Raw genomic sequence first — 24,958 nt, 5'->3', positions numbered from 1 at the left:
CACTACTCCCTCCGGGGCCAAGTGGTGAACTTGCAGGCGCTCCCCATAGGGGAGGAAGACCCAACCCGATTAGTGTTGTGTCCAGTACGTACTGGACCGCACGCAGAGCTCTGAAGCTCTGACCAGCTCCGTGTCTGTTGGAGGACAGCAGAAGGGGAAGGCTGTCTCCAAACAGAGGCTGGCGCACTGGGTCGTGGACGCCGTTACGACGGCATTCCGATCTCAGAATCTCCCATGCCCATTGGCAGTGAGGGCTCACTCCACACGGAGTTTAGCCACCTCCTGGACACTGGCAGAAGCGCCTCTCTAGCAGACATCTGTAGAGCTGCGGGTTGGGCTATGCCCAAACACCTTCGCAAGGGTTAACAACCTTTGCGTAATCCCGGTGTCAGCCCACGTCCTGCGTGGCGACATGTAGGACTGGCATCCGGGGGGGCGTATGCCTGCGAAAGCACCTTTCCACCCTCTAACAGGTTGGGTCAGTGTGCTATTTACCTTTTCTTCTTACCCGAACACATCGCTAAGAAACTGGTACCTCACCAGCCTCCCTTCTTACCCAGACACTGGTTAAGAATAGGCATTCCATCCATCACCAAACAAGCACCCCCTGGGGGCTGGCTGGGCAGAGCAGCCTTCCCCCTTAGGCCGGGATACCATGTGAGCTATCACAGATAGCTCTAACCGGACCTAGTGCTACCGGACGTCTGTAACACCCCCTCCGTGGGCTGTTCCGTCTGATGTATCCTCATGAGAATGGTTCCCACTCCTGGTAACCCATGAGCTTCCCCAGGTGGGCCTCCACCTCGCGGTTAACTACTCAGTCCGCACGTTCCATGCGTTCTCCTCCAAGGACGAGACCATACCTATATCCACCATATTCCTCCCCACGGGTAGGAGGTGGCCTCTGTAGCGCTTCTCTGATTAAGAGTCGCGCTTACCCGGTGTAAACTGATCTGGATGGCCTCTCGCCTATAGAGAGCTAAGGCCCCGTCCGTGAAAGTTACCGGTCAGGGCTGTACCCATCTTTCTCCAAGAAAGCTCTGGAACCCCCCGACCACCACACTGGAAGGTTACAGTCTCACGAAAGCTTCGAGATGACACGCCCAGGCTTGTTACCGTCGCTTCGCTAGAGATTGTGACGCGATACAGCGTTGTGGCGTTTTCCATAGGCAACCCCATCTGTCGTTCTCGACACAACGTCGAGAGACCGACAGAAAGGGAACGTCTTGGTTACGTATGTAACCTCAGTTCCCTGATGGAGGGAACGAGACGTTGTGTCCCTTATGCCACGAACACGTATCGTATTCTGCTGCAGTTTGAGAGGTCTCAGGCTCTTCAGAACAAAGGTAAGTGAATGCTGCACGCCGGCCTCCTTTTATACCGGATTTCCGGGGGCGGAGCCCGGCATGCAAATTGCATTCGCCAAATTTCATTGGCCTTTTCTATAGTAGTCAGAGTTGATTGGTTCTCAAGGGCGAACCCCATCTGTCGTTCTCGACACAACGTCTCGTTCCCTCCATCAGGGAACTGAGGTTACATACGTAACCAAGACGTTTTACATGGGATTTTACTAGTGGTGGGCATAGATTATTTTTTTTAATCTAGATTAATTCCAAGATTAATCTAGATTAATCTAGATTAAAATGGCTCATTTGAATTCTGCCGAAGGCATTCAGAATATGTGTGCTACCCAAATAATGACTAAAAGTAAGTCTTTGAGAACGGGTTTCTCAAGCCAGGTGGCGCATTAGACCAGGGGCTCATCTCCTGTTTCCAAAATGCATCACAAACTGCTTGAGAAAGCTGTTCTACTATGATAATTGGTGATGAAAATTAAATTATGTTCAATAAAATGAACTTGTGTTTACTTCCGCATTAGCTAAGGGATGATTTGCGTTTAGGTGGTACTTGAGACTGGAAGAGCTCCTACAGTACATTTACATTTAGTCATTTAGCAGACGCTTTTATCCAAAGCGACTTACAAAGAGTGAGGGAGCAACAGGCGATATGACATACAGGAGCCATAATACATTAGATCTCAATACAAAGTTACTGGTTTCAACTAAAGTTAGACCACTACCTGTTGAGAGAAAGTGTTTTTTTAAACCAATTCCGCATTGCACAAGGTGCAAACACCTTTAGTTTTGTCAATGTGTCTATTGGGAAGCTTCTTAAAAATTAATATTCCCTGAAGCAAACCCGGCGGCTTCCTAGCTGCATCCATGTTAGCACGTCACGTTTGATGCGGTAATTTCACAGTAACGTTATGTTGTGTTCAGAAAAAAAAAGCGAATGGCGTGTCAAGCGCGAGTGATTTATATGTTAATGCAAAGAGCCAATAGACCTACTTGCTGCGCGAATCGCGCGAATGAAGCCCTGGTTATGAGATGATGAGGCGGCTTCTGCTTCCGCGAATGACGCGAATCACGCGAGTTGAAAAATCTCGTTCTCGCCCCGTACAGTGCAGTTAAGCTGGTATACATCCGCGCTAAAATATCAAGGTGAAAGTCATCATAGCTTGCGTAGTATAGACCCAGCTCCCAACCCAACTTTGAGAATAGATTAATGGCGACCTTTTTTTTATCGCGCGATAAGAGTCTCACTGCGTTAACGGCGTTAACCCCGTTAACGGCCCACCACTAGATTTTACACAAGATGCTTCATCCCTCCTTGTGTTTGTTCTGGTGTAATGCATTCAAACAATCCTAAATATTCCTTTTATACACTCCTGTCAAATAATGGTCATGTGTTACAGTATGTCGCCTCTAAAATAAATACCTCAGAGTAGTATGGTAGTATGCCAAACTCATAAAACATTGCCTGCGTGTCCGTAATGTTGGTCCTTTCTGAAATGATGAAAAATGTATTGATGTGCCTCGTCTGTGTTCTCATATTTCTGATGTCACTCTCAGCAGCAAGAAACATCAAATCCATCAAAAACCTGCCTGTGCTCATAAATGGATCTGCCAACATAAATAAAGAAAACCATAGGAGGGCCTGTATTCAAAAAAGCCTTTAGAATAACAGAATATGCTGCTGAAATAGATTTGTGTAAATTGTTTTTGTAATCTCTGATCTCAGAACAGCACACAATCTCTCTAGACCTGGAAAACAAGACACCAGAAAATCTGCTGCCACATTCAAAGGCAGATTATTGTAGGGCTGTCTGTGCATCGAAAAACATTTCATGTCCATTTCACTAATTTGACTGGATAAAATGCATGTCATTAGTGCTGATATTATGCATAACAGCACTGTTTGTAGTAACCTGCTTGTCTACATACAGTTTTAGTAGATTTTGGATTTGCAACCAAATTATTTTCATTGGTTGGAGCGACAACACACCAGACGTATGCAGGGCTGGTATTTTAGCAGTGTAATGTTGAGTAATGTAAACTGTGTTGTGTTGACAGATTTTATGCAGCAGAGATTGCGGTGGGACTCTTTTTTCTCCACAGCAAGGGAGTTATCTACAGGTGAGAATATTATTTACTTTATTTTAGTTCTTCAATAATGCTTTAATAATGCTAGAAGAAGGGTATGACACATTAGTTATTTTTGTACTATATGTTCAATTGCCAGAGGTGTTTTTTTCTCATTTACTCAGATCTCATAACAAAATCTTTTGTCTGAACTCTTTTACCACCTTGGCCAAATGAGAAGAACAGAAGCATTTACAGCTAAAACTTAAGACAATGGTTTTCATTATTATTATTACAAAAGTACAAAACATGCGTAGATCTGCTGCGTGTTGCCAAAAATTCTGTCTTAAAAAGGTCATACGTGTTTTTTTGTGTCTTTGGTGATATAAGTTGCCCATGTATGGATTAGACACGTAAAATTGCAAAAATGTAAGTGTGGGAACAAAAGATGGATTCTTTCTAAAAGCGAATGCTCACCCAGACCTGCCTGAAACGCCTCGTCTAACCACACCCCCACAAATCTACTTCAGTTCGTGGTTTGATTTGACTAATGTATATGCTAGGAAGGTGGTCGTACCTGTCAGTACAATTGCTTTGGAACCTGATGTTTGGTAAAATTCTAACCCATTTAAAGACAAAAGCCATTTAATGTGTAAAAAAATAAAAGAAATAAACCATTTAAAGCAAAAACATAACTTCCTCGAACTATATGAAGGCGCCATGAATCATGTGACATGTGAGCGTTTTGGACTGCCGTTGGCAGAACTCTCTCTCTCAATGGCTCTGACATTTCAGTCACATGCTTGCAGTATACGACCAATCACTGGTTAACTTGAAAATCATAGCACACCTCGCTTTTCAGAGCAATGAGCTTTGTAAAAAATCTGAACGTTTCTGAGAGACGGGGCAAAGAGGAGATACAAACATGCACGGTATGTGGAAAATACAGCGTTTTTGAACCTTTTGATGGTTTATACACATTGCATCGTAAACAAATGAAAATATTAGTTTTAGCCTAGTCATACGACTTCTTTTAAGCATAAACTGTATGTGCTATGGATGTGAAATCTGTACATCTTCAACAGTTTGCACTAGCCAAAAAGGTTACAAACACTTTCAAAGTTTTCTTCACTTTGGGCAGTAAAAAAAATGTCCAGCGAAATGCATAACCGTTTTCTTGAAAATCTGTAAAACATAGTGAATTACAACAATATCCTCAACAAGAAGCGGATTACTGCTTATCATTATTCAATTGTGGTCGGTTATCACATGGACCGTTCCCTATACTGTATGTAGTTAATTTAGAAAGCAATGTGAGATGTTCACTGTCAGAGCTTTGAGGTGCTAAGAGAAAGATGAAGTAAGATGTGATGAATGTTTACTGTAAATATTGTTTTACTGCCAATGTGTCAAAATGTTGGCGTTGTTTGACTCATAACCAGACATGCTGTCCAGAGACATTTGTGTGCAAATAGAAATGCAGGGATTGATGAAAACACCCATTACCTGAATACATATACCTTTATTCGGGCTTGAGCGGGTAGCAAACGCTGAGAAAGTTCAGTATAAATGATGTGGAGAATGAGTCATTCTGTGAGGAAATCAGAAGAAATGCTGTTTGTCTGCATGCGGACCCCCGCTGGCCTACACGTCCCCGGAAGGCCACATCGTTCAACTTGTATTAATAATGCTGTTTGATGATGAAGACTGAGGTCGCCCTGTCCTCTCTCACTGCCCACATCCACACACACTGCTAAACACCCGCCTGTTAACTCACAAAACCGCCTCGTACGAGCCTAATGAGCTGTACAGAACTGGACATGTACATTCGTACTCATATATACTGTTATGTTCGTGACAAAATGTTTGATGTTTGCTTGTTTTGTAAATCTGGTCCTAAGAAGTAGTAGTACTTCCATGATACTTATTGCAGTCTTACTTATTGATTTCAAATGCTGTATGTTTGTCACCGAAAATGAATAACTGTAAAAGGTTATTTGAAAAATATGTCCTCTACCTCTTATTTTGACATTGTTGTGTCCATTTTAACAAACAATGGTTTAATGGCATCCTGCTGTATTAGAGATCAAACAAATGGTGCCATTCACAGGACCTGAAGTTATAGCAGAACAGTGTAATTGCTGGTTAAAACTATCAGCCAAACTGATTAAGCGTTTTGTCTGTGTCGACAGAGATCTGAAGTTGGATAACGTGATGTTGGACTCTGAGGGACACATTAAGATTGCAGACTTTGGCATGTGTAAGGAGAACATGTTTGAGGCCATGACAACACGCACGTTCTGTGGAACACCGGATTACATCGCCCCAGAGGTTAGCGGATGGGGACTGACCCAGATAAACCTTAACCACAATGCAGCCATGACAGCAACATAGCAAAAGTCACTCTTTACACAAACTTCATTTGTCTCTCGAAGCAACAACAATTTCCAGGATTTACCCCCACACCCCCCACCAAAAAAAAAATGTTTATAGTATGTAATGTAGATAGTATCCCATGAAATCAAAAAGTTTAGGCTTTTAGTATGAATAAGTTAGCATTAAGAGTATCTATACACCAGTGCTCCGAAACTAACAAAATTGACATTTATGAGAGAAAAGCATAAGAGAAAAACTAGTCACTCACACCACCATTAAACATTAACCATTTTATGACATGATTGTGTATTTCAGCCCTTCATCAATTTCCAGAATGTAGATGTGTTACAATTAATAGGGTTGTATATAATCAAAACTTTTATGCTTGTATTTATTGACTTTCAAATTATTTTTTAATTGCAGTGTGAAATATACATATATGAATACAGTCATTCATCATCTCGAGTGTGAACCAAATTGATACAAAAAAATGATACAAAACATGAAATAAGCAAATAAACAAACCGTAATTATAATAATAGAATTACACAATGTGCAAAATGCATTGATAAATTTGCCACCGTTTGGCATGGTCCAATGACATTTGGGATTTTTCCTCTCCACTTCCGTTGAAGAGATGTATCAATATTCTCTTATTCCCTACGGCGTTCGCACTTCAAACTGAACCTGATCGTTCCCTTTAGAGCGTAATCTCACTTAAGATGAGGTAATAGTCTGGGAAGTCCACACTTTATTGTCTACTTGCTGTACTGTCAAATAGAATACATTTTGTGAGTTATTTTTTTTTTTAAATGGGGCAGGAGTCACTCAATGTGCAACGCACTAACTTAATGTTCTAGTGGAAAGTGTGTGTGTGTGGGCGTGTTTGAGTGTGTGCAGCGTGTGTATGCGTGTGGGTGTGTGTGTTTAGTGTGTGGGGGATCTGAGCAGCAGAAGAGTGTGGGATGCAGGAACATCATGCGCTCTTCCATCTTTACGACACAAACAGGACACACTGAATGAAAAGCATATTGCATTTAGCAGTAGAGATAGCAAACATGGGCATGATGTGTCCTTGGCTGGATCCTCATATCAGAGAGACAGCTCTAAACACTGTAGGAGGTGACAAACTGCTTGATTTCTCTCAGAATCTTAAAGGGTTAGATGCAGTGTGCTTGTGTTTGTGGTGCAAGATTGATTTGGTCTTTTTAAGGTACAGTGAATCATCAGGAGCTATCTTAGAAGGCATCGTACACCTTCATTTAAGTGAGATTTCATGAAAGCTCTGAGCTAAGTAATCACATATTGATCTCTTCCTGTGACCCTGTTTCTTATCAGTCTGAGATTAGTAAAGTCTGAGAAATATGGAAACTTCAGTGAAGAAAGTATCAAAAGTATAATATGATTTATTTACACGGCTTGTTGGAAACCACTCAGTGTCAGCTGCTCCGGCTTAATAGTTCTCTCTTCACACCAGTTCAGTTCCGAACTGGTGGAGTAATTGAATAATAAAATGGTTTATTTAGAGTCAGAGGGACTCTCAGACACGCCAGAAAGTGAGTAATCAAGCGGAGACACAAACTGTTTTAGAACGATTCAGTACAATTTGTTGAACTGGATTGACCGGTTCACTGAAAAGAACCGGTTAAAAAGAATGATTCGTTCGTAAACCAAACCTCAGTATTTCATTGTGTTTTGTGAGGAAGTTCGGTTGAGTTCTTTGGGAGTCCTCAGTGACCTGTCAGAATGGATGCACTTACCACTCAACTGCGCTTCAAAGGAAAATGAGAGATGAAGGCTTAAAGAAACAGTTCAGCATAAAAATGAAATGTTTGATTGAATGTTTTTTTCACCCTCACATCTTTTTAAACACAGTGGGAGATATTTTTCAGAATGTTAACACTCTACTTTTATCATACAGTGATAAAATTCACCCACACCTGTATAGATATTAGATATTGTATAGATATAGATAGTAATTCCCTCGCATTGTTGCGGCATCCCTGAGTGTTTTTATCATCTTTAGAAGGTCACTGTGTCATTTCAGTTTTCTCATTACATAAAGATCGAAGATCCTCTATTAGAATCTACAGCATGTCTGATGTACCACGAGCAGCCATTTACTCATCCAGAAGCGGTCCACCTCTTTATCTCCTCTGTCTGTAATGATCTCTTTCAGTCAAGCCAGTCCACAGCCTGCAGGGATAATTTTAGAAACACAATGAAGTTTGTATTTTTGTGTGTATAGTGCTTCATTGTTGTACAGAATATTCATTTAAAAATATTAGCTTACTGTGGTGGTACCATAGTTTAGCGGTCTTGCCGTGGTATTTCGATATACAGTGCATGCTGTCTGAATATATTTTTGATGACCATCTCTATCCCTTCATGACCACAGTTTAACCATCTTCTCATGAATAACGTGTCATGTCAGAAAGCTCAGATCATGTCAGACTGGTTTCTCTTACATGCAAATGAGTTCACTGTACCCAGATGACCTCAACCGACACCACATCTCATTCTCCTGGATCAGGAGGATTTTCTTATTAATGAGGAATTCATAGACATTTCTGTTGTTTTACCATCAACTTTCTTCCAGATGTTTTTATCTTAGATAAAGCTAAAGTTTATTTATTTATCCTCATGTCATTCCAAATCTGTATGGCTTTCTTTCTCCTGCAGAACACCAAAAATATATTTTGAAGAATGTTTAGAGACCAAACAATTTGGGACCCCAATTGAGAAATTTCTCAAAATATCTTCTTCACATGTAGTTCTATCTGTCTCAAAAGAAAGAGTCATATAAAGGTTTTGAAAGACATGATGTTGAATAAACGATGACAGAATTTTTATTTGTAATGTGAACTCTTCCTTTAAATAAAAAATGATAGCTCAGATTATTTGGTCTTGGAAGAATTTGATAAGAAATGTTCGACACTTTTTTGCAGACTTTTATTATTTTTGAACGTACTTGTTTCGAATTTTATTGCTTGTATGTTATTGTACCATTTAACCATTGTCTGTATGTTATTGTAGTGTAATGTAGTATTATTGTGAGAGGGACTTTAATCTATTATTCAGTGTAAGGTATCATTATAAAACAAAGCCTAAAAACACAAAGAAAGGATCGCTGTGTTGATGTTTGATATTAGTTAGTGTTGTATTAGTTGTGCATTAATCTGTTTATTTATGTGTTGTGTGTGTGTGAAGGGAGGAGTTTAAGGTCACAGGCTGTTGATGTGAATGTCAGAGACAGTCTTTGTTATATTTGTGAGTCTGTGGAGTGCAGGACAATACTGTAGGGCTCCTAGTGTCATAATAAAAGCCATCAGCTGCTGTAAGACTAGCACAGACAAATCACTCCCACTCCATCTTACTGATCCATTCTACAGCAAAACAAATGTGCTCATTTATTACTAGTTTTCTCAAACTGCAAATAAAAGACTAACAATCTAAACACATTTCCTTAAATAATATTTATCAATTATTTAATGTAAAACCAAATACACAAATGCTAACCAGGTTTTCCGATTTCTCCAAGTTTCTCCTGAGCGGTTGCACAAGCTCTGATGATGTCAAGTCTGTTTTGCTTTTGGCCACCGATGACAATGATAACGTGTTTTAATTTTATTTTTTGACACCTTCTGATTAAAATGACAATAAACATTGTTAATGTTAACACAAATGCGGTGTGATCTGCCATTACTGTCGTAAATTCAGATCCTTAGCTTCCATTCAAGCTCAAGAACAGGCAAATTAGTTCCTTTGTAAAGAAAGAATGGGACACCAGTTTGTTCCCTATTTATGGAAAGTGCTGCACGTTTTCTATGTCGTTTCTAAACTGAAAGGTAGCGTTTCAGAGCAGGAAGAGAAATGTGACATGAAACACGCACACCGTCAATGTGCTGAACAAATCCTTAATTTTCTCACACTGTGATTATACAAACTCAGGACTGTGTCCTGAAAATGTGGGAGTAAGTGCACTGGGGGGCAATTATTACAGCAAATTATTAAAAAAAACTCAATCGACCAGCCCTGGGATATTTGATGTTCTTGACAAATGAATGGAGATTGATGGGAGCCCATGAGAGCTGATATGGATGAATAGACAATTTCTGCTTCCTTTACAGATCATCGCCTATCAGCCGTACGGGAAATCAGTGGACTGGTGGGCGTATGGCGTGCTCCTCTACGAGATGCTGGCTGGTCAGGTGGGTTGTGTTGTAAAAAGTTATTCGGAATCAAATAAGTCAGCCAAAGAGGCTTTTCAATAGGTGTGATTGCGGCCCTGCTGTGTTAGGTGAATGGCATCGAAAAACTACTGATGTAAAACTTACCGTCTCCCAGCAACAGACCATGATCCTATACGACAAATCATACACGAGAGTTCAGGTAAAGTTGTTGCGGTGGAACGAAAAAAGTAGATTTTATGCATTACATTTTGTAGTTATTACAAAAATGGCCAGTAGATTATTTATAAGGAATGTATAATAGAAATACAAGAATAGTTTTCCCCAAAAATAAAATTAATGTCTTTTCCCCTTGCAACATACGAATGGTACCTATTATTTAGTTTTTTAAAAGGCAAATCAAAATTCTGTTTATATTCACTTACAATGAAAATCTGTGCATCCAGTCAATAGATATACGATCAAAATTTTTGTACAAAATATGTGTAATAGAGTCGACATAGAGGCGGTGTTAGAATCTATATGCAGACGTTTAATAAAGGATAATCTTAATACAATCCAGTTAGCAGATCCGTGGTCGATAAACAGGCAGTAAATCAGTAACAAAGGGTCAGTCCAATCAGGCTAACTGTTACGTGTAGCGTATGTAGAGTAAAGAATCCCCAAGACAATGGAGTAGAATACAATCGGTCACATGTAATGGAATTATAAGAATAATGAACACATAACATAAACAACACCAGATAAGGAACTGAGGAACACACGGGATGTTCGGGGAGCTCGACGACCGGACTGGCCATCGTACCCCCAAAAAATATTTGGGCTGAACAGCCGGACAGGACCGGCTGGAAGGCTTCTGGACGTCTGGACGGGACCGGCTCGAAGGCCTCAACACGGCCGGGCGGGACCGGCTCGAAGGCCTCAGGACGGCCGGGCGGGACCGGCTCGAAGGTCTCAGGACGGCCTGACGGGACCGACTCGAAGGCCTCAGGACGACCGGACGGGACCGGCTCGAAGGCCTCAGGACGGCCGAACGGGACCGTCTGGAAGGCCTCTGGATGGCCGGACGGGACCGGCTGGAAGGCCTCTGGACGTCTGGACGGGACCGGCTGGAAGGCCTCTAGACGTCTGGACGTTCCAAAACTGTTTCTGTTGATAACAAACAAATATAAAATATATTTAGAAGAATGTTAGCAGCTGATATTTCTGGGGTAATCAAAAAAAGGTTGTCCAGAACTGTTTCTTTTCCTAAATTCTTTAAAATATCTTTCTTCATGTTCAACAAAACACAGAAATTGATACAAGTTTGGAAGAACTTGAGGTTACTTATTTCATGACAGAATGTTCATTTTTGGGTGGAATATCCCTTTACAAAAATTAAATATAAACAACTATATATATATATATATATATATATATATATATATATATTATATTATATATTATATTTTTGTATAACTTTAAAAAGGAGGAGATTGCCAGTTCATTTACTGAATGCAATACTGTGTCAATATTTTATGTCATGCAATGATGCTGCGAGTGTCCACTTTTGGGGTCCACTGTATATGTCAATGTGATCATAATACATTTTAATTGATGTTTGTGAATTGTTATTCAATGTGTTTTATATATACAGTGAAAAGCTATGAAAGGCTCTCTATTTCTAACAACAGCCTCCGTTTGATGGAGAGGACGAGGACGAGCTGTTTCAGTCCATAATGGAGCACAATGTGTCCTACCCTAAATCTATGTCCAAAGAGGCGGTGTCCATCTGTAAAGGGGTGAGTCCTCATCCATCACCCGTGTCTCTTCCAGTCCCATCGCTCTCTGTATGGTCACACTGCTGTAGTGTCTGAATTCATTTCTGAGCCCTGATAAATTACTGATGTATTTTAATAAAGCTGTCAGACCAAGTCACGGAAAATCATCTTCTGTATTAGCTGTGTGAAGGATAATATTTCATTTCCTTTTTCCTTTCAGCGGTCTCATGAAAGAATTTCAGATGTGCTTATTTCAGATGGGACAATATTAATATGGATTAGAGAATGCTATTAAAGACTTTGCTGATGGCAATAACAACAATAGACATTATTATATTCAAGAGATAAGGTGCAAATGGCTTTGTGTAAATATATTCAGAGCTGAAGGGTGTTGTTATACTCACCATGCACTGTTATGATGGTTACTACAAAATAAAAATATTAAGGATGACGTTTATTAAAACTTTTTTATGTGACAGTCTTCTTCTAGTAGGTATAGGTCTTAATATGTTATCCAAGGTTAACAGTAGATCTAACAGTAAGTGATGTTACTGTATGTCGTGTATTTTAGCGTGACTTGAATATAATTTAAAGAGTTATAGATTATTTCAGAATGATACACACAATACAAATATGTTAAAATACAGATAATTCTTCACTTTTATTATTCTCTCTCTTCTCAACTTCACACAAACAGCTGATGACAAAGCACCCGTCTAAGCGTCTGGGTTGCAATCCGGAGGGTGAGAGAGATATAAAGGAACAGGCTTTTTTCCGCAGGATTGACTGGGAGCGGCTGGCCAACAGAGAGATCCAGCCTCCTTTCAAACCTAAAGTGGTGAGTATGAATGTGATGTGAATCTTTCTATGCAACTCTCTAACCTTCTCTGCTATAGCACAATATATATATTGTGCTATAGAAGCACAAGCTTAAGTTACTCGCATAACCCTGGTGGTTTCACAGTCTTTGATGAAAGACGCCCACAGAATCGTGCCCATGCACAGAATATCTGATGTACATTATATATCATCAATCACTCTCACTCCCAGATACTTACAGTTCTCTAGTTTATCAGTCTGATGATAAAGTCCTCTTAGAAGTGCTGAAATACACTTCACGGTCTCATAGAAGAACCTTTTTTTGCCCATAAAGAAGCTTTAACATTTCTTCAGATTATAAAAATAGTTAGAAAGAGATAGTTCTTTAAAGCACCTTTGACTGAATTTTTCTTTGTGGCAAACCTTAAGCACCTATCACTTGATAGAGAAAAGTTAGCCAAATAATTATTTTGTCAGATCTTTGACAGATATTTTGAGAAGTTTTGTTTTTCATGCAATTGTTAACAATTAATTGCAATTTCTGGTTAAAGGGATAGTTCACCCAAAAATTGAAATTTTGTCTTAGTTTACATACAATCTTAAAAATAAAGGTGCGTAAAAGGTCTTTCACAGCGATGTCATAGAAGAGCATTTTTTGGCTCCACAAAGAAGCATTCAGTCAAAGGTTCTTTAAAGAACCTCTCTTTCTTACTTGTTTATAATCTGAAGAACCTTTTTTGCCACAAAGAACCTTGAAACAGCAAGGTTGTATAGATGTTAAAGGTTCTTTATGGAACCAAAAGGTTCTTCTATGGCATCGAAGAACCTTTTGAAGCACCTTTTATTTTAGGAGTGTTCCCTTAGGTTGTTTCAAACCTACATAAACTTATTGGTTCTGTTGAACCAAAATAAATATATTTGGAAGAATGTTAGCAATGTTCAGTTCAGGGACATTATCCACTACCGTAATAGAAAAAAATAGTGTATATTTGTTGTTCTTTTAAACACAAAATGAGATATTTTGAAGAATTTTGGAAAACAGGCAGTTCTTTTTGACTTTGACTACCATTTATTTTTTCCTACTATGGTAGTCAATGATGTTCCAGAACAGAAATGGCTTACATTCTTCCAAGTATCTTTCTCTGTTTTCATAAGCACAAAGTCATTTATACAGATATAAAGTAAATGAGAAAATAATTACAGAATTTTTGGGTGAAGTACCCCTTTAAATAGTTGAAGTGATAGTTACCCAAAAAGGAAAATTCTGTCATCATTTTCTCGCCGTCTGGTCATTTCGAACCTGTATGACTTTCTTTCTTCCGCTTAACACAAAAGAAGATATTTTGAAGAATGTTGTTGACCAAACAGCGATTGCAGCCATTCACTTGCATTGGTTTTGTATCCACGCAGTGAACGGGTGCCACTGCTGTTCGATCAACATTCTTCAAAATATCTTCTTTTGTGTTCTGCAGAAGAAAGTCATACAGGTTTGAAAGGACAAGAGGGTGAGTAAATGATGACAGAATTGTCATTTTTTTGTTAACTATTACTTTAAGAGTAAACGGATTTGACTGTACTGTACCTATAGATGCTGTAAGTGTGTTTCGACAGAGAGAGTCTGCTTGGCCTGATAATGGCTCGGTCTATTTTAGTTGTCTTTTCATGTGTTTGCATCAAAACCACCCACCCCATGCGCTAATCTCCCCCCAGTGTGTATACTGTATGTGGTTGTTTGAGTTTGTGTGGAAATGACCTGATTCATCTCCACCTGCGGCCATCCTCGTGTGTTCATAGAGCCCTGGGGTCAAAGAGCCGGATCCCACTGGCACGCCGTAGGCTGGAGAACCAGGCTGCAGATATATCAGATATATCAAATGTAAAATGTAGCTCTTAGTATTCCCCTTTCAATCGGCCACATAAAAGAATTCCTTCACCACACACATGAACGTTTATTACATCAGTAGAGGAAGTCATACATAAATGAGCTTTCTCTCAGGCTCAATGCCAGCTATTCAATTTCATCTAAAAATAACCCAGAACTTCTTCCTTTATTTCGCCTTCCTTTCACAGTGCGGCAAAGCGGCAGAGAACTTCGACAAATTCTTCACTCGCACACAACCTATGTTGACTCCTCCGGACCAGCTGGTCCTTGCCAACATCGATCAAAGCGAATTTGCCGGATTCTCCTTCATAAACCCGGAGTTCGTCCACCCGGCGTCGCTTCACAGCGTGGTATGAGATGGGCCGACCGGAGAAAACTACCAATGGCATCTGCGTTATTTGTGAACTCACCAAATCTTTTATAGAAAGTTGAAACCCTTTATCTGAACATCTGAACTGAGGTGGGCTGGAGGGAGGGGCTTGAAGGGCCGAACGGAAATGTGTTACCAAAAGCACGTGTCCGCATTTAAAAGTCATGTAGATGATAGAAGCTTTGTTTTAAAACCTAATGAGCTGCCTATGTAGACATCACATTCAGCCATCAAATGTGCAACGCCGAAGCAAGGACCGAATTACACTGCCTTCTCAAATGCCTTCCTCTAAGCTAGCAAGCATCACATTGATCCTTTCTGGAGTACAGTATGCATCCGCCATGTAGAGAACAACTTTAGTTACCTATGTAGGCGTTTCATTTTTGTCACGGTAGCTGGCTATGTAGGCAACTTATTCGTTTTTGGGCAAATATTTGGGATGGTGGAAATGGTGAGCAATCCCTTTTTCCGCAGCTAAGATTCTTTGTGTCTGCAGCATGCTGACATGAAACAGGTTTTTGTGTCCTATTCCTACACTATATCCTCTCTACTGCCATTTCTAATGTTCCTGAACTATATATATATATATTTGTATCTACAAAAATATCTTGTAATAGGAGTGCCAAAATATAGCTGCATCAAAATGTTTTTATATATGCATATTGTTTTCCTACTAGATATTTTGGGTGTGTCTTGAACCGTTACTGCTCCATGATTTTTAGCATGACAGCTTCTGATCCGGTCTCTGCCTGCTCACCTGGATCCTACTGTACCTTTTCAACAGACAGTATGCGTCATTTTCTCTCTGATTCTCTTTTAGTTGTATGAATTGCGGTATTGAATGATTCCTCATTGGTAATGGACAGGAATATGAGCCCAAAGAAGTTCAACACGTACCCTCACACTTTTAGTTATTAAAGAATTTGATCAAATTGTCAGCTTCCAAAATGTGTAGCACTCTTTGCTTATTTGAACTTAATGTTTGCACCCATTCTGCAGATTTCCCCCCAACATCCTTACAGAAAATTAAGATTCTGCAAAACCTATGCCTTGGTTTAGCAGTGGTATCCATTCAGAGAAATACATTTGCTTAATTTTGATTCGTAAGGATTTTCTCGCACATTATGCTGCAGGAAACTGCTACAGTAAACTTAACATAGATGAAACATATCCTGCAAAGAACACCTCTCCTATTCATAACATTTTTATTTAATTTTTATATTCATATTCCCTCTACTTCTGTTTAACACTGTGTGAGAAATTACGTTGAACAGTAAAAATTAACAATGTTAAAAATTATGTTAACAATGATATGAATTCCCAAAGAACAACTAAAACATATCAATATAAAAAATTAAACACCCCTTATTGCCTTGTGGAATATAAAATTTGGGCTGAAAATCTGCTTTGTTGTCATTATAATAATTCTGCAATCCAAATTTCGATTTCATTCAACGTCAATTTCAAGTTTAAATGTGTTACTTTTAGTGTTTTATTTTGAAATGTGACAGGACAAACAGGATATGATGTCTTTTGTAAGATGTTTGTGGGGTGGGGGGGTCAGATATGTATAACCTCTCATACAGTATAAGTCCCTCTCTGCTAGTGTTTATTGTCCTTTGGTGATGAATACTTTTCATGTTTATCTGTGTTCTGACGTTCTTATCATGAGGCGCTGTCCTTTCATCTATCTGATATTTAACGTCTTAGTTTATGATCATCATGCGTTTTCGCTGTCGGTAAGCTTGACGTATATAGAGCTACGTTTACTGTCACACTGAAGGTACAGACTAAACACAAGACTTTTGTACATACAGAGAAAGTATACGTACATAACCTGCAAATTTTATACCAAGAACTGAATGTGCTTTTACTATCGTACATGGTTTCTATGTTTAGATGAAAGAAGAAGAATTAACCTGTTGATAAAAACAGCATTTGCGGGTTTAGTATGTCTGATGCTGGTTTGTGCTGGTTTAAGATGGTCATGTACTGGTCCTGTAAGATGATCAAACCAGCATCCAAACACGCCTAACCCAGCATATGCTGTTTTTTTCAACAGGGTATTTGTCTAATTTGAGGTCGCTTTGGTATCAGCAGACCTTTCTTAAATGTATTTCTTGTATTAATCTGCTATGTTTTCTATGCTGATAATATATACTGTAAGTGCAGGAGCACTGTGTTGACAGAGCGGGTTACGTGAACATCAGAGCTCCTACACGTGTGTGTGTGTGTGTGTGTGCGTTTGTGCTGCTGCAGTGTGCATGTGGCGTGTAAGCCAGTCAGCGCATGCATGACAGTGTCGCATGAGTCCAGGAATCCAGGATCCTTTAGCATGGAATGACTGTCGCACCGAGTAAAATACTCGCCCCATCTTAATTTATCTTCCTTTGTAATGTTTCTCTGTGTCTGTTGTTAGACTTCAAGACTTCAACTAGGAAGTAGACGTAATGTTTAGATTCCACCCGCTGCCGAGCGACTACTGGGTATTAATTCTGAATTTGTATTTGAATCTGACAACAGGGGAATGGTGTGAAAGTTGTGGTGTGAAGACTTTAACACAGTTCAGATTAGAGTTAGGCACAGACATGTTTTATGAATTCTCTGGTCTTGTGTAACTCAAAATGTTGTTGTATTACAAACAGATTAGCTCAGTTTGGGCTCGGTAGTATTGTGCCAACCCTCATGTTATCAGGTGCTTCAATTTGGCTTCTGGTTTAAGAATCCGAGCAAATTTCGTTCATCTATTTTGTATGTTAATAGACCTCATGTTTGGTGCATGTGGCCAGTGTATTGGAAAAACAGAAGAAAGTGGATATTCTAGGTGGATTTGTTGCATTTGAATTATTTACAGAGGAGCAGAAATAGAAAGGAATCACACAGTGTTTTGCACGTCATCTTCCATTCTCAAGCAGGTAAACAAAGTGTCTCACATTGAGAGTTTTGGGGAATGTCAAGTTTGGGATTTCTGCATGTTGTGAGGTGACATCTAACATTCCAACAAGTATCTTATTTCAACATTCCTCCAAGCCATTTCTTATAATATTGATTCTACCAGAAAATATATTTATTTATTATTAAGTCATGGATTCCAGGAAAGTGTTTTAGTTTGTAAGTTTATCCACTCTTTGTTTTTCATTACAAAGATTTTGTCCCTCTGTCCATTGTGAAAGATAATGTGTATTAATAAATGTATGAGAAAACCAATGTTCTGCGTGTTTTTTCTGTATGTAAATAAGCATGTATGAAAAGTGCTATTTCAGTATGAATAGCTATATCTAGAATATGTGTAAATTATTATCATAATAATTTACTAAGCAGTAAATATGCTCTACAACATGAAATACACTGAATGATAAAGCTTCACACATAAACCAGTAAAACAATGAGAAGCTTAATAAATATTTTCCAGAAGCAATAAAAGTCATTTTTACATGCTGATTGAGGGGCGATGGGGGTTTCTATGATGATCCCACGCCAGTTAGGCTATTATTTTCATTTTTATTCATTCTTATTTCTAGTTTATTTGTTCAACAAGTTGTTATAAACAACAGTTGTACAGTTGAAACCACTTTTTCGATATAGGCCTGTAATTCCCTAGTTCTTTAGGGTCGAGGTTTTTTTTTTTTTAAAGAGGCCTTATAACAGCCATCTTAAATGCTTTAGGCACATGTCCTAATGTCAGAGATGAGTTAATTATACTGAGAAGAGGATCTATAATTTCTGGGAGCATTTCTTTCAGTAGATTTGTAGGTATAGGGTCTAGCATGCATGTTGTTGATTTAGATGATCTAATGATTTTAGACAGTTCATCGTGATCTACTGTAGAAAATAATTGCAATTTCTCCTTAGGGGTGCTGTAGTTAGTTTGTTCAGCGGATTTCACTACAGGTTGCATTGTTATAATTTTTTCTCTAATATCTTGGATTTACTCGTGAAGTAGTTCATAAATTCATCACTGTTATGCTGATAATCAGAACCTGACGTCGATGACGACTTATTTTTTATTAATTTAGCCACGGTGTTAAATAAAAACCTAGGGTTGTGATGGTTTTCCTCTATTAGTGTTGAAAAGTAGGCGGATCTAGACGTTTTTATGGCATTCCTGTAATTTTGAGTACTATCCTTCCATGCTATACGAAATATCTCTAAATTAGTTTTCTTAAAATTGCGCTCCATTTTCCGGGACGCTTTTTTTAGAGTCTGAGTGTGTTCATTATACCACGGTGTTGGGCTGCTATTTTTAATTTTCTTTAAACCCAGAGGAGCAACTGTGTCTAATATTTCCGAGAAAGTATAGTTAAAATTTTCAATAGTAGTGTCAAAATCGTCAACGTTTTTACTCATGCTAGATATTTTATGCAATTCAGGCAGATTATCGAGAAACGCATCTTTGGTAGTTGAAGTAATCGTTCTACCATATTTGTAACAAGGAGTTTGATTTGCAGCCGTAGGCCATTGAAGCAAACATAATATCAGATAATGATTCGAAATATCTTCACTCTGCTCAACGATTTTAACATCGTCCACATTTATACCATAAGAAAGTATTAAATCTAAAGTATGATTACGAAGGTGAGTGGTTCCTCACACATGTTGACTAACGCCCATGGAGTTAAGAGTGTCTTTGAAAGCCAGTCCCAAGGCATCTGTATCATTGTCTACATGGATATTAAAGTCATAGACGACAAGGACTCTATCGGCGGCCAGTACTAGTTCTGATAAGAACCCACCAAAATCTTTAATAAAATCTGTGTGGTGCCCTGGAGGCCTATATACAATAGCTAAAATAAATTTTAAAAATGTTTTGTCCTTAGTATTAGGTGTCGATACGTGAAGTACCATGACTTCAAAAGAATTGTATTTAAAATTAGACTTCTGAGAGATGATAAAAGAATTATTGTAAAGTGCAGCGACACCTCCCCCTCTACCTTTTAGACGAGGCTCGTGTTTATAGTAATAATCTTGGGGAACGGATTCATTTAGAGTAATATAATCATCTGGCTTTAGCCATGTTTCTGTCAAACAAAGCATGTCTATTTTATGATCGGTTATCAAATCGTTAACAAAAAGTGCTTTATTTGAGAGAGATCTAATATTAAGCAATCTGAGTCGTAACAGTTGATTATCTGTATTTTGTTCATGTTTGATTTGTTTAACGTTTATTAAATTACTTTCAAGAGGTTTACGCAATATCTTATGTTTGCTAATCCGGGGGACAGACACAGCATATTTTATGTTGTTTGTAAAAAGGGATTATTACATGTTGTATATTTTGTGTATTCTGTAACGCGAGACGGCAAGCAGACAGTTGGTTAAGCCATTCTGTCTCCTTCCTGACCTGGGCCCTAGGTAGTCAGACTTTAGCATTATTAAGACTGTGTGCCACATTTCTAGAGAGGAGAGAAACCCCATCCCAGGAGGGATGGAGACCATCTTGTTTCAACAGGTCAGGTCTGCCCTCAAAACTCTTCCAGTTATTTATAAAATCTATATTATTCTGCAGGCACCACTCAGACAACCAGCCATTTAGTGATGATAATCTGCTATAAATCTCATCACCACGGTAAGCAGTAAGGGGGCCAGAGAATATTACAGTGTCTGACAACGTTTTTGCGAGCTCACACACCTCTTTAATATTATCTTTAGTGATCTCCGATTGACGGAGTCTAACATCATTTGTGCCGACGTGAATAACAATCTTACTGAATTTACGATTAGTTTTAGCCAGCACATTTAAATTTGACTTGATGTCAGGCGCTCTGGCTCCCGGTAAACATTTGACTATGGTGGCTGGTGCCTCTATGTTAACGTTCCGGACAATAGAATCACCGATCACTAGGGCACTTTCAGCAGGTTTCTCAGTCGGTGCGTCACTGAGCAGGGCAAACCTGTTCGAGACTTTAATCGGAACGGTTGAGTGATGTTTTGTCCTGCGACTATGCCGTCTCACCGTCACAAAGTTTTTACAGCTGCAGGGGATTTTCAACCGGAACCGAGCTGTGAGCACTAACATTGCTCGCATCCGAAGTGTTTTCTACAGTCCTAACACTCTTACTATCCTCAAATAAAGATTGGATGCGAGACTCTAATTCTAAGATCTTCTCCGTCAGCCTAACTACTTCCCTGCATTTATCACATGTAAAACCCTCGCCGCTGACAGAGAAGGCTAAGCTAAACATATGACATGAGGTGCAAGTAACAACAATAGGAATAGAAGCCATAACTCACCGGTAGTTTCAACTCAATTATGCTCCTTCCTCCAAAGGAATGACATCAATGATGAATTCCAGTCTGGATTTCGAGCATGTCACAGTACAGAGACTGCTTTGATCAGAGTTACAAATGATCTGCTTTTAGCGTCTGACCGTGGCTGTATTTCATTATTGGTGCTGCTAGACCTCAGTGCTGCATTTGACACACAGCATACTTCTACATAGACTCGAAAATTACGTCGGCATTAACGGAATAGCATTGAAATGGTTTAAGTCTTATTTATCTGACCGTTTTCAATTTGTAGCAATAAACAATGAGGTGTCCCGCAAATCACAAGTCCATTACGGTGTACCACAGGGCTCAGTCTTGGGGCCTCTGCTCTTCGCATTATACATGCTACCTCTAGGAGATATAATAAAGCAACACGGAATTAGCTTTCACTGTTATGCTGATGATACTCAACTTTATATTTCCTCGAAGCCTCATGAAACCCAGCAGTTCGATCGAATAAAGGATTGCATAGTTGACTTAAAAATGTGGATGAGTAACAATGTTTTCCTACTAAACTCGGACAAAACATAAGTGTTACTTACTGGACCGAAAACTGCTATGCGTAACAACCAAGAATACTGCTTAACGATTGACAGATGCCCCATAAAATCCTCGTCATCAGCTAAGAATCTTGGCATTTTATTCGACAGTACTTTGTCATTTGAAAGCCATGTTGCCAACACCTGTGAAATTGCATTTTTCCATTTTAAGAATATATCCAAATTACGTCATATGCTGTCACTGTCAGATGCAGAGACATTAATTCATGCATTCATGACATCAAGACTAGATTACTGTAATGCACTTCTAGGTGGTTGCCCTGCAGGCCTATTACAAAAACTGCAACTGGTTCAAAACGCGGCAGCTCAAGTTCTTACACGTACAAAAAAGTATGAGCATATAACCCCGGTTCTGTCAACCTTTCACTGGTTACCTATAAAGCATCGTATTAACTTTAAGATCATGCTTATTACCTATAAAGCCCTACTTGGTCTAGCGCCGCAGTATTTGAATGAACTTCTATTGTATTACAGACCTCCACGTACATTACGCTCTCAGGCGTCCTGTCAGTTGGTAATACCCAGAATTTCAAAATCAAGTGCAGGTGGTAGATCCTTTTCTTATCTAGCGCCTAAACTTTGGAATATTCTTCCCTGCACGGTCCGGGAAGCAGACACACTCTGTCAGTTTAAATCTAGACTAAAGACTCATCTTTTTAATCTTGCATACACTACACCTCCATAATATTAATCCTCAGAGGATTTAGGCTGCATTATTTAGATCAACCGGAACCAGGAACACATCCAACAACAAATGATGTACTTGTTGCATCAAAGAGTGCAGAACAGTACTCTACTCTCAGCCAGTCTTGTCTCTTCGTTCCAAGGTTACCGCAGGATGCAGTTCATGCCCAGACCTCCTAAGAGGATAGAGCTGGATAAAGGACGCGACAACTTTGTTTTTCCTACAACATTTCAAATGCTATTAGATTGTTAATGATAATCTTAAATCCTTAATTTTTATATTTTTATTAAGCCTTGTTGTGCAAGCACTGTTGAGCCTGTGCAGAGGCAGCAGCTTTTGCCAGAGGGGAACTGGAATCCCCTGGTTGGGCCTGGGTTCCCCTGAGGTTTTTTTTCTCGATGGGAGTTTTGGGTTCCTCACCACCTTTGCATATTGTTTTGCACTATCTGCCTGGCCGGGGGGGCTGCTTTAGAATTTAGAATTCATACTTGTATTCAATGTGTCTCATGTACAGCTGCTTTGTAACAATGAAAATTGTAAAAAGTGCTATATAAATAAAGTTGAGTTGAGTTGAGTTATACTATATTTAAATGATTAAGTGATTATTGTTTTATTGATTAGGCCTGTAATGTGTTTATGCGTTATTGTGCAGCAGGACACAAAGCAGAGTCACGTGCTGCGTCAAAAATCGCCTACTTCCATACTATATAATAGGCAAAAATGAGTATAAGTCATGAGTAGTCTATGTCCTCAGTATACCTCTTGAAAGTAATTTAATAAACGTTATAATTAATTTAATAAACAAAGCAATTATGAACAAAATACAGATAATCAATGGCATCTCTGGAAAAAATTGTCCGTAGGGTGTGAGTGCGTGAGTGAATGAGTGAGTGTGTGTGCCCTGCGATGGGTTGGCACTCCATCCAGGGTGTATCCTGCCTTGATGCCCGATGACTCCTGAGATAGGCACAGGCTCCCCGTGACCCGAGGTAGTTCGGATAAGTGGTAGAAAATGGAATGGAATACAGATAATCAACTGTTACGACTCGGATTGCTAAATATTAGATTACTAATAAAGCACTTTATGTATTGTTAACGATATGATAACAGATCAAAAAATAGACATGCTCTATTTTTATTTTTTTAAACATGGCTAAAAAACCAGATGATTATATTACTTTAAATGAATCTGTCCCCCAAGATTATTATTATAAACACAAGCCTCTTCTAAAAGGCAGAGGTGGAGCTGTAGCTGCACTTTAAAATAATTATTTTAGCATCTCCCAGAAGTCAAATTTTCTTAAAAACAAAATTATTTTTAAGTCATGGTACTTCATGTATCAACACCTAAGGACAAAACATTTTATTTATTTATTCTAGCTATTGTTATATAGGCCTCCAGGATACCACACTGATTTCATTCAAGAATTTGGTGGGTTATTATCAGAACTAGTTCTGGCTGCAGATAGAGTCCTTGTCGTTGGTGACATTAACATCCATGTAGATAATGATACAGATGCCTTAGGAACGGCTTTCAAAGACACTCTTACCTCCATGGGTGTGAGTCAACATGTGTCAGGACCCCCTCACTAATCATACTTTAGATTTAATACTGTCTTGTGGACGACTTTAAAATCCTTCAGCAGAGTTAGATATTTCGTACACAAGGAAGGATTGTACTCGTAAATACAGGAAAGACATAAAAAGTCTGGATCCGCTCACTTTTCATCACTTATCGTGCACAACACTAGGTTTTTATTTTAACACTTATGAACTACTTCACACACTAAATCAACAGCAAGCATGCTTCACCCTATACCTACAAAACTTCTGAAAGAGATGCACCCGGAAATTATAGATCCTCTTCCTAGTATTATTTACTCAACTCTGACATTAGGGCATGCGCCTAAAGCTTATAGGGTGGCTGTTATAATTCCCCTTGTCAAAAAAAACTTGACCCTAGAGAACTAGGGAATTACAGGCCTATGTCGAATTTACCTTTTACATCTAAAGTACTGGAAAAGTAGCTTCAACTCAATTATGCTCCTTCCTCCAAAGGAAAGACATTACTGAAGAATTCCAGTCTGGATTTCGAGCATATCACAGTAGAAACTGCTTTGATCAGAGTTACAAATGATCTGCTTTTTACGTCTGACCGAGGTTGTATCTCGTTATTGGTGCTGATAGACCTTAGTGCTGCATTTGACACCATTGAACACAGCACACTCCTACATAGGCTTGAAAATTGCGCCAGCATTAACGGAATAGCATTGAAATGGTTTTAATCCCATTTATCCGACCGTTTTCAATTTGTAGCAATTAACAATGAGGTGTCAGGCAAATCGCAAGTCCAGTACAGTGTACCACAGGGCTCAGTCTTAGGGCTCTTCACATTATACATGCTACCTCTTGGAGATATAATAAAGGAATTAGCTTTTACTGTTATGCTGATGATACTGAATTTTATGTTTCTTCGAAGCCTCATGTATCACAGAATAATGGAATGCATAGTCGATATAAAAAACTGGATGAGTAACAATTTCTTATTACTGAACTCAGACAAAACAGAAGTGTTACTTATTGGATTGAAAACCGCCGTAAGTTACAACCAAGAATACTGTTTACTA

General features: G+C 39.1%; 2 protein-coding genes across 3 annotated transcripts in view; one reads left to right on the top strand and one right to left on the bottom strand.

The window, feature by feature from the left end:
- Positions 1–18,026, top strand: part of prkcab (protein kinase C, alpha, b) — a 161,658-nt gene extending 143,632 nt beyond the window's left edge. For both annotated transcript variants that reach the window (XM_056753966.1, XM_056753967.1), the window contains 6 exons: positions 3,414–3,476; positions 5,615–5,753; positions 9,929–10,009; positions 11,662–11,769; positions 12,446–12,586; positions 14,638–18,026. In XM_056753966.1, the coding sequence (XP_056609944.1) occupies positions 3,414–3,476; positions 5,615–5,753; positions 9,929–10,009; positions 11,662–11,769; positions 12,446–12,586; positions 14,638–14,805 (700 nt within the window). In that variant the 3' untranslated portion in view covers positions 14,806–18,026. The remainder of the gene's footprint in view (positions 1–3,413; positions 3,477–5,614; positions 5,754–9,928; positions 10,010–11,661; positions 11,770–12,445; positions 12,587–14,637) is intronic.
- Positions 16,540–23,903, bottom strand: LOC130426479 (uncharacterized). The gene is made up of 3 exons (XM_056753284.1): positions 23,882–23,903; positions 20,206–20,753; positions 16,540–16,596 (listed from the first exon to the last, which is right to left on the bottom strand). Exons 1-3 carry the CDS (start codon positions 23,901–23,903, stop codon positions 16,540–16,542), a joined length of 627 nt encoding a protein of 208 aa, XP_056609262.1.
- Positions 23,904–24,958: the final 1,055 nt, after the last annotated feature.

This window comes from Triplophysa dalaica, chromosome 7 (genome assembly GCF_015846415.1).
Source record: "Triplophysa dalaica isolate WHDGS20190420 chromosome 7, ASM1584641v1, whole genome shotgun sequence".
In the NCBI taxonomy this organism is placed as follows: Eukaryota; Metazoa; Chordata; class Actinopteri; order Cypriniformes; family Nemacheilidae; genus Triplophysa; species Triplophysa dalaica.
This window is presented reverse-complemented; position numbering and strand designations above follow the sequence as displayed.

Excerpts from the sequence above, each read along its gene's own strand:
- LOC130426479 (XM_056753284.1), bottom strand. The coding sequence starts at position 23,903 with ATGTTGACTCACACCCATGGAG. Across the intron at positions 20,754-23,881 it reads GTTGACTCACACCCATGGAG|GGACAAAACATCACTCAACC; the intron begins GTAAGAGTGTCT and ends GGCATAGTCGCA. Across the intron at positions 16,597-20,205 it reads CTCTCCTCTCTAGAAATGTG|TGTGACAGTAAACGTAGCTC; the intron begins GCACACAGTCTT and ends CTGTACCTTCAG.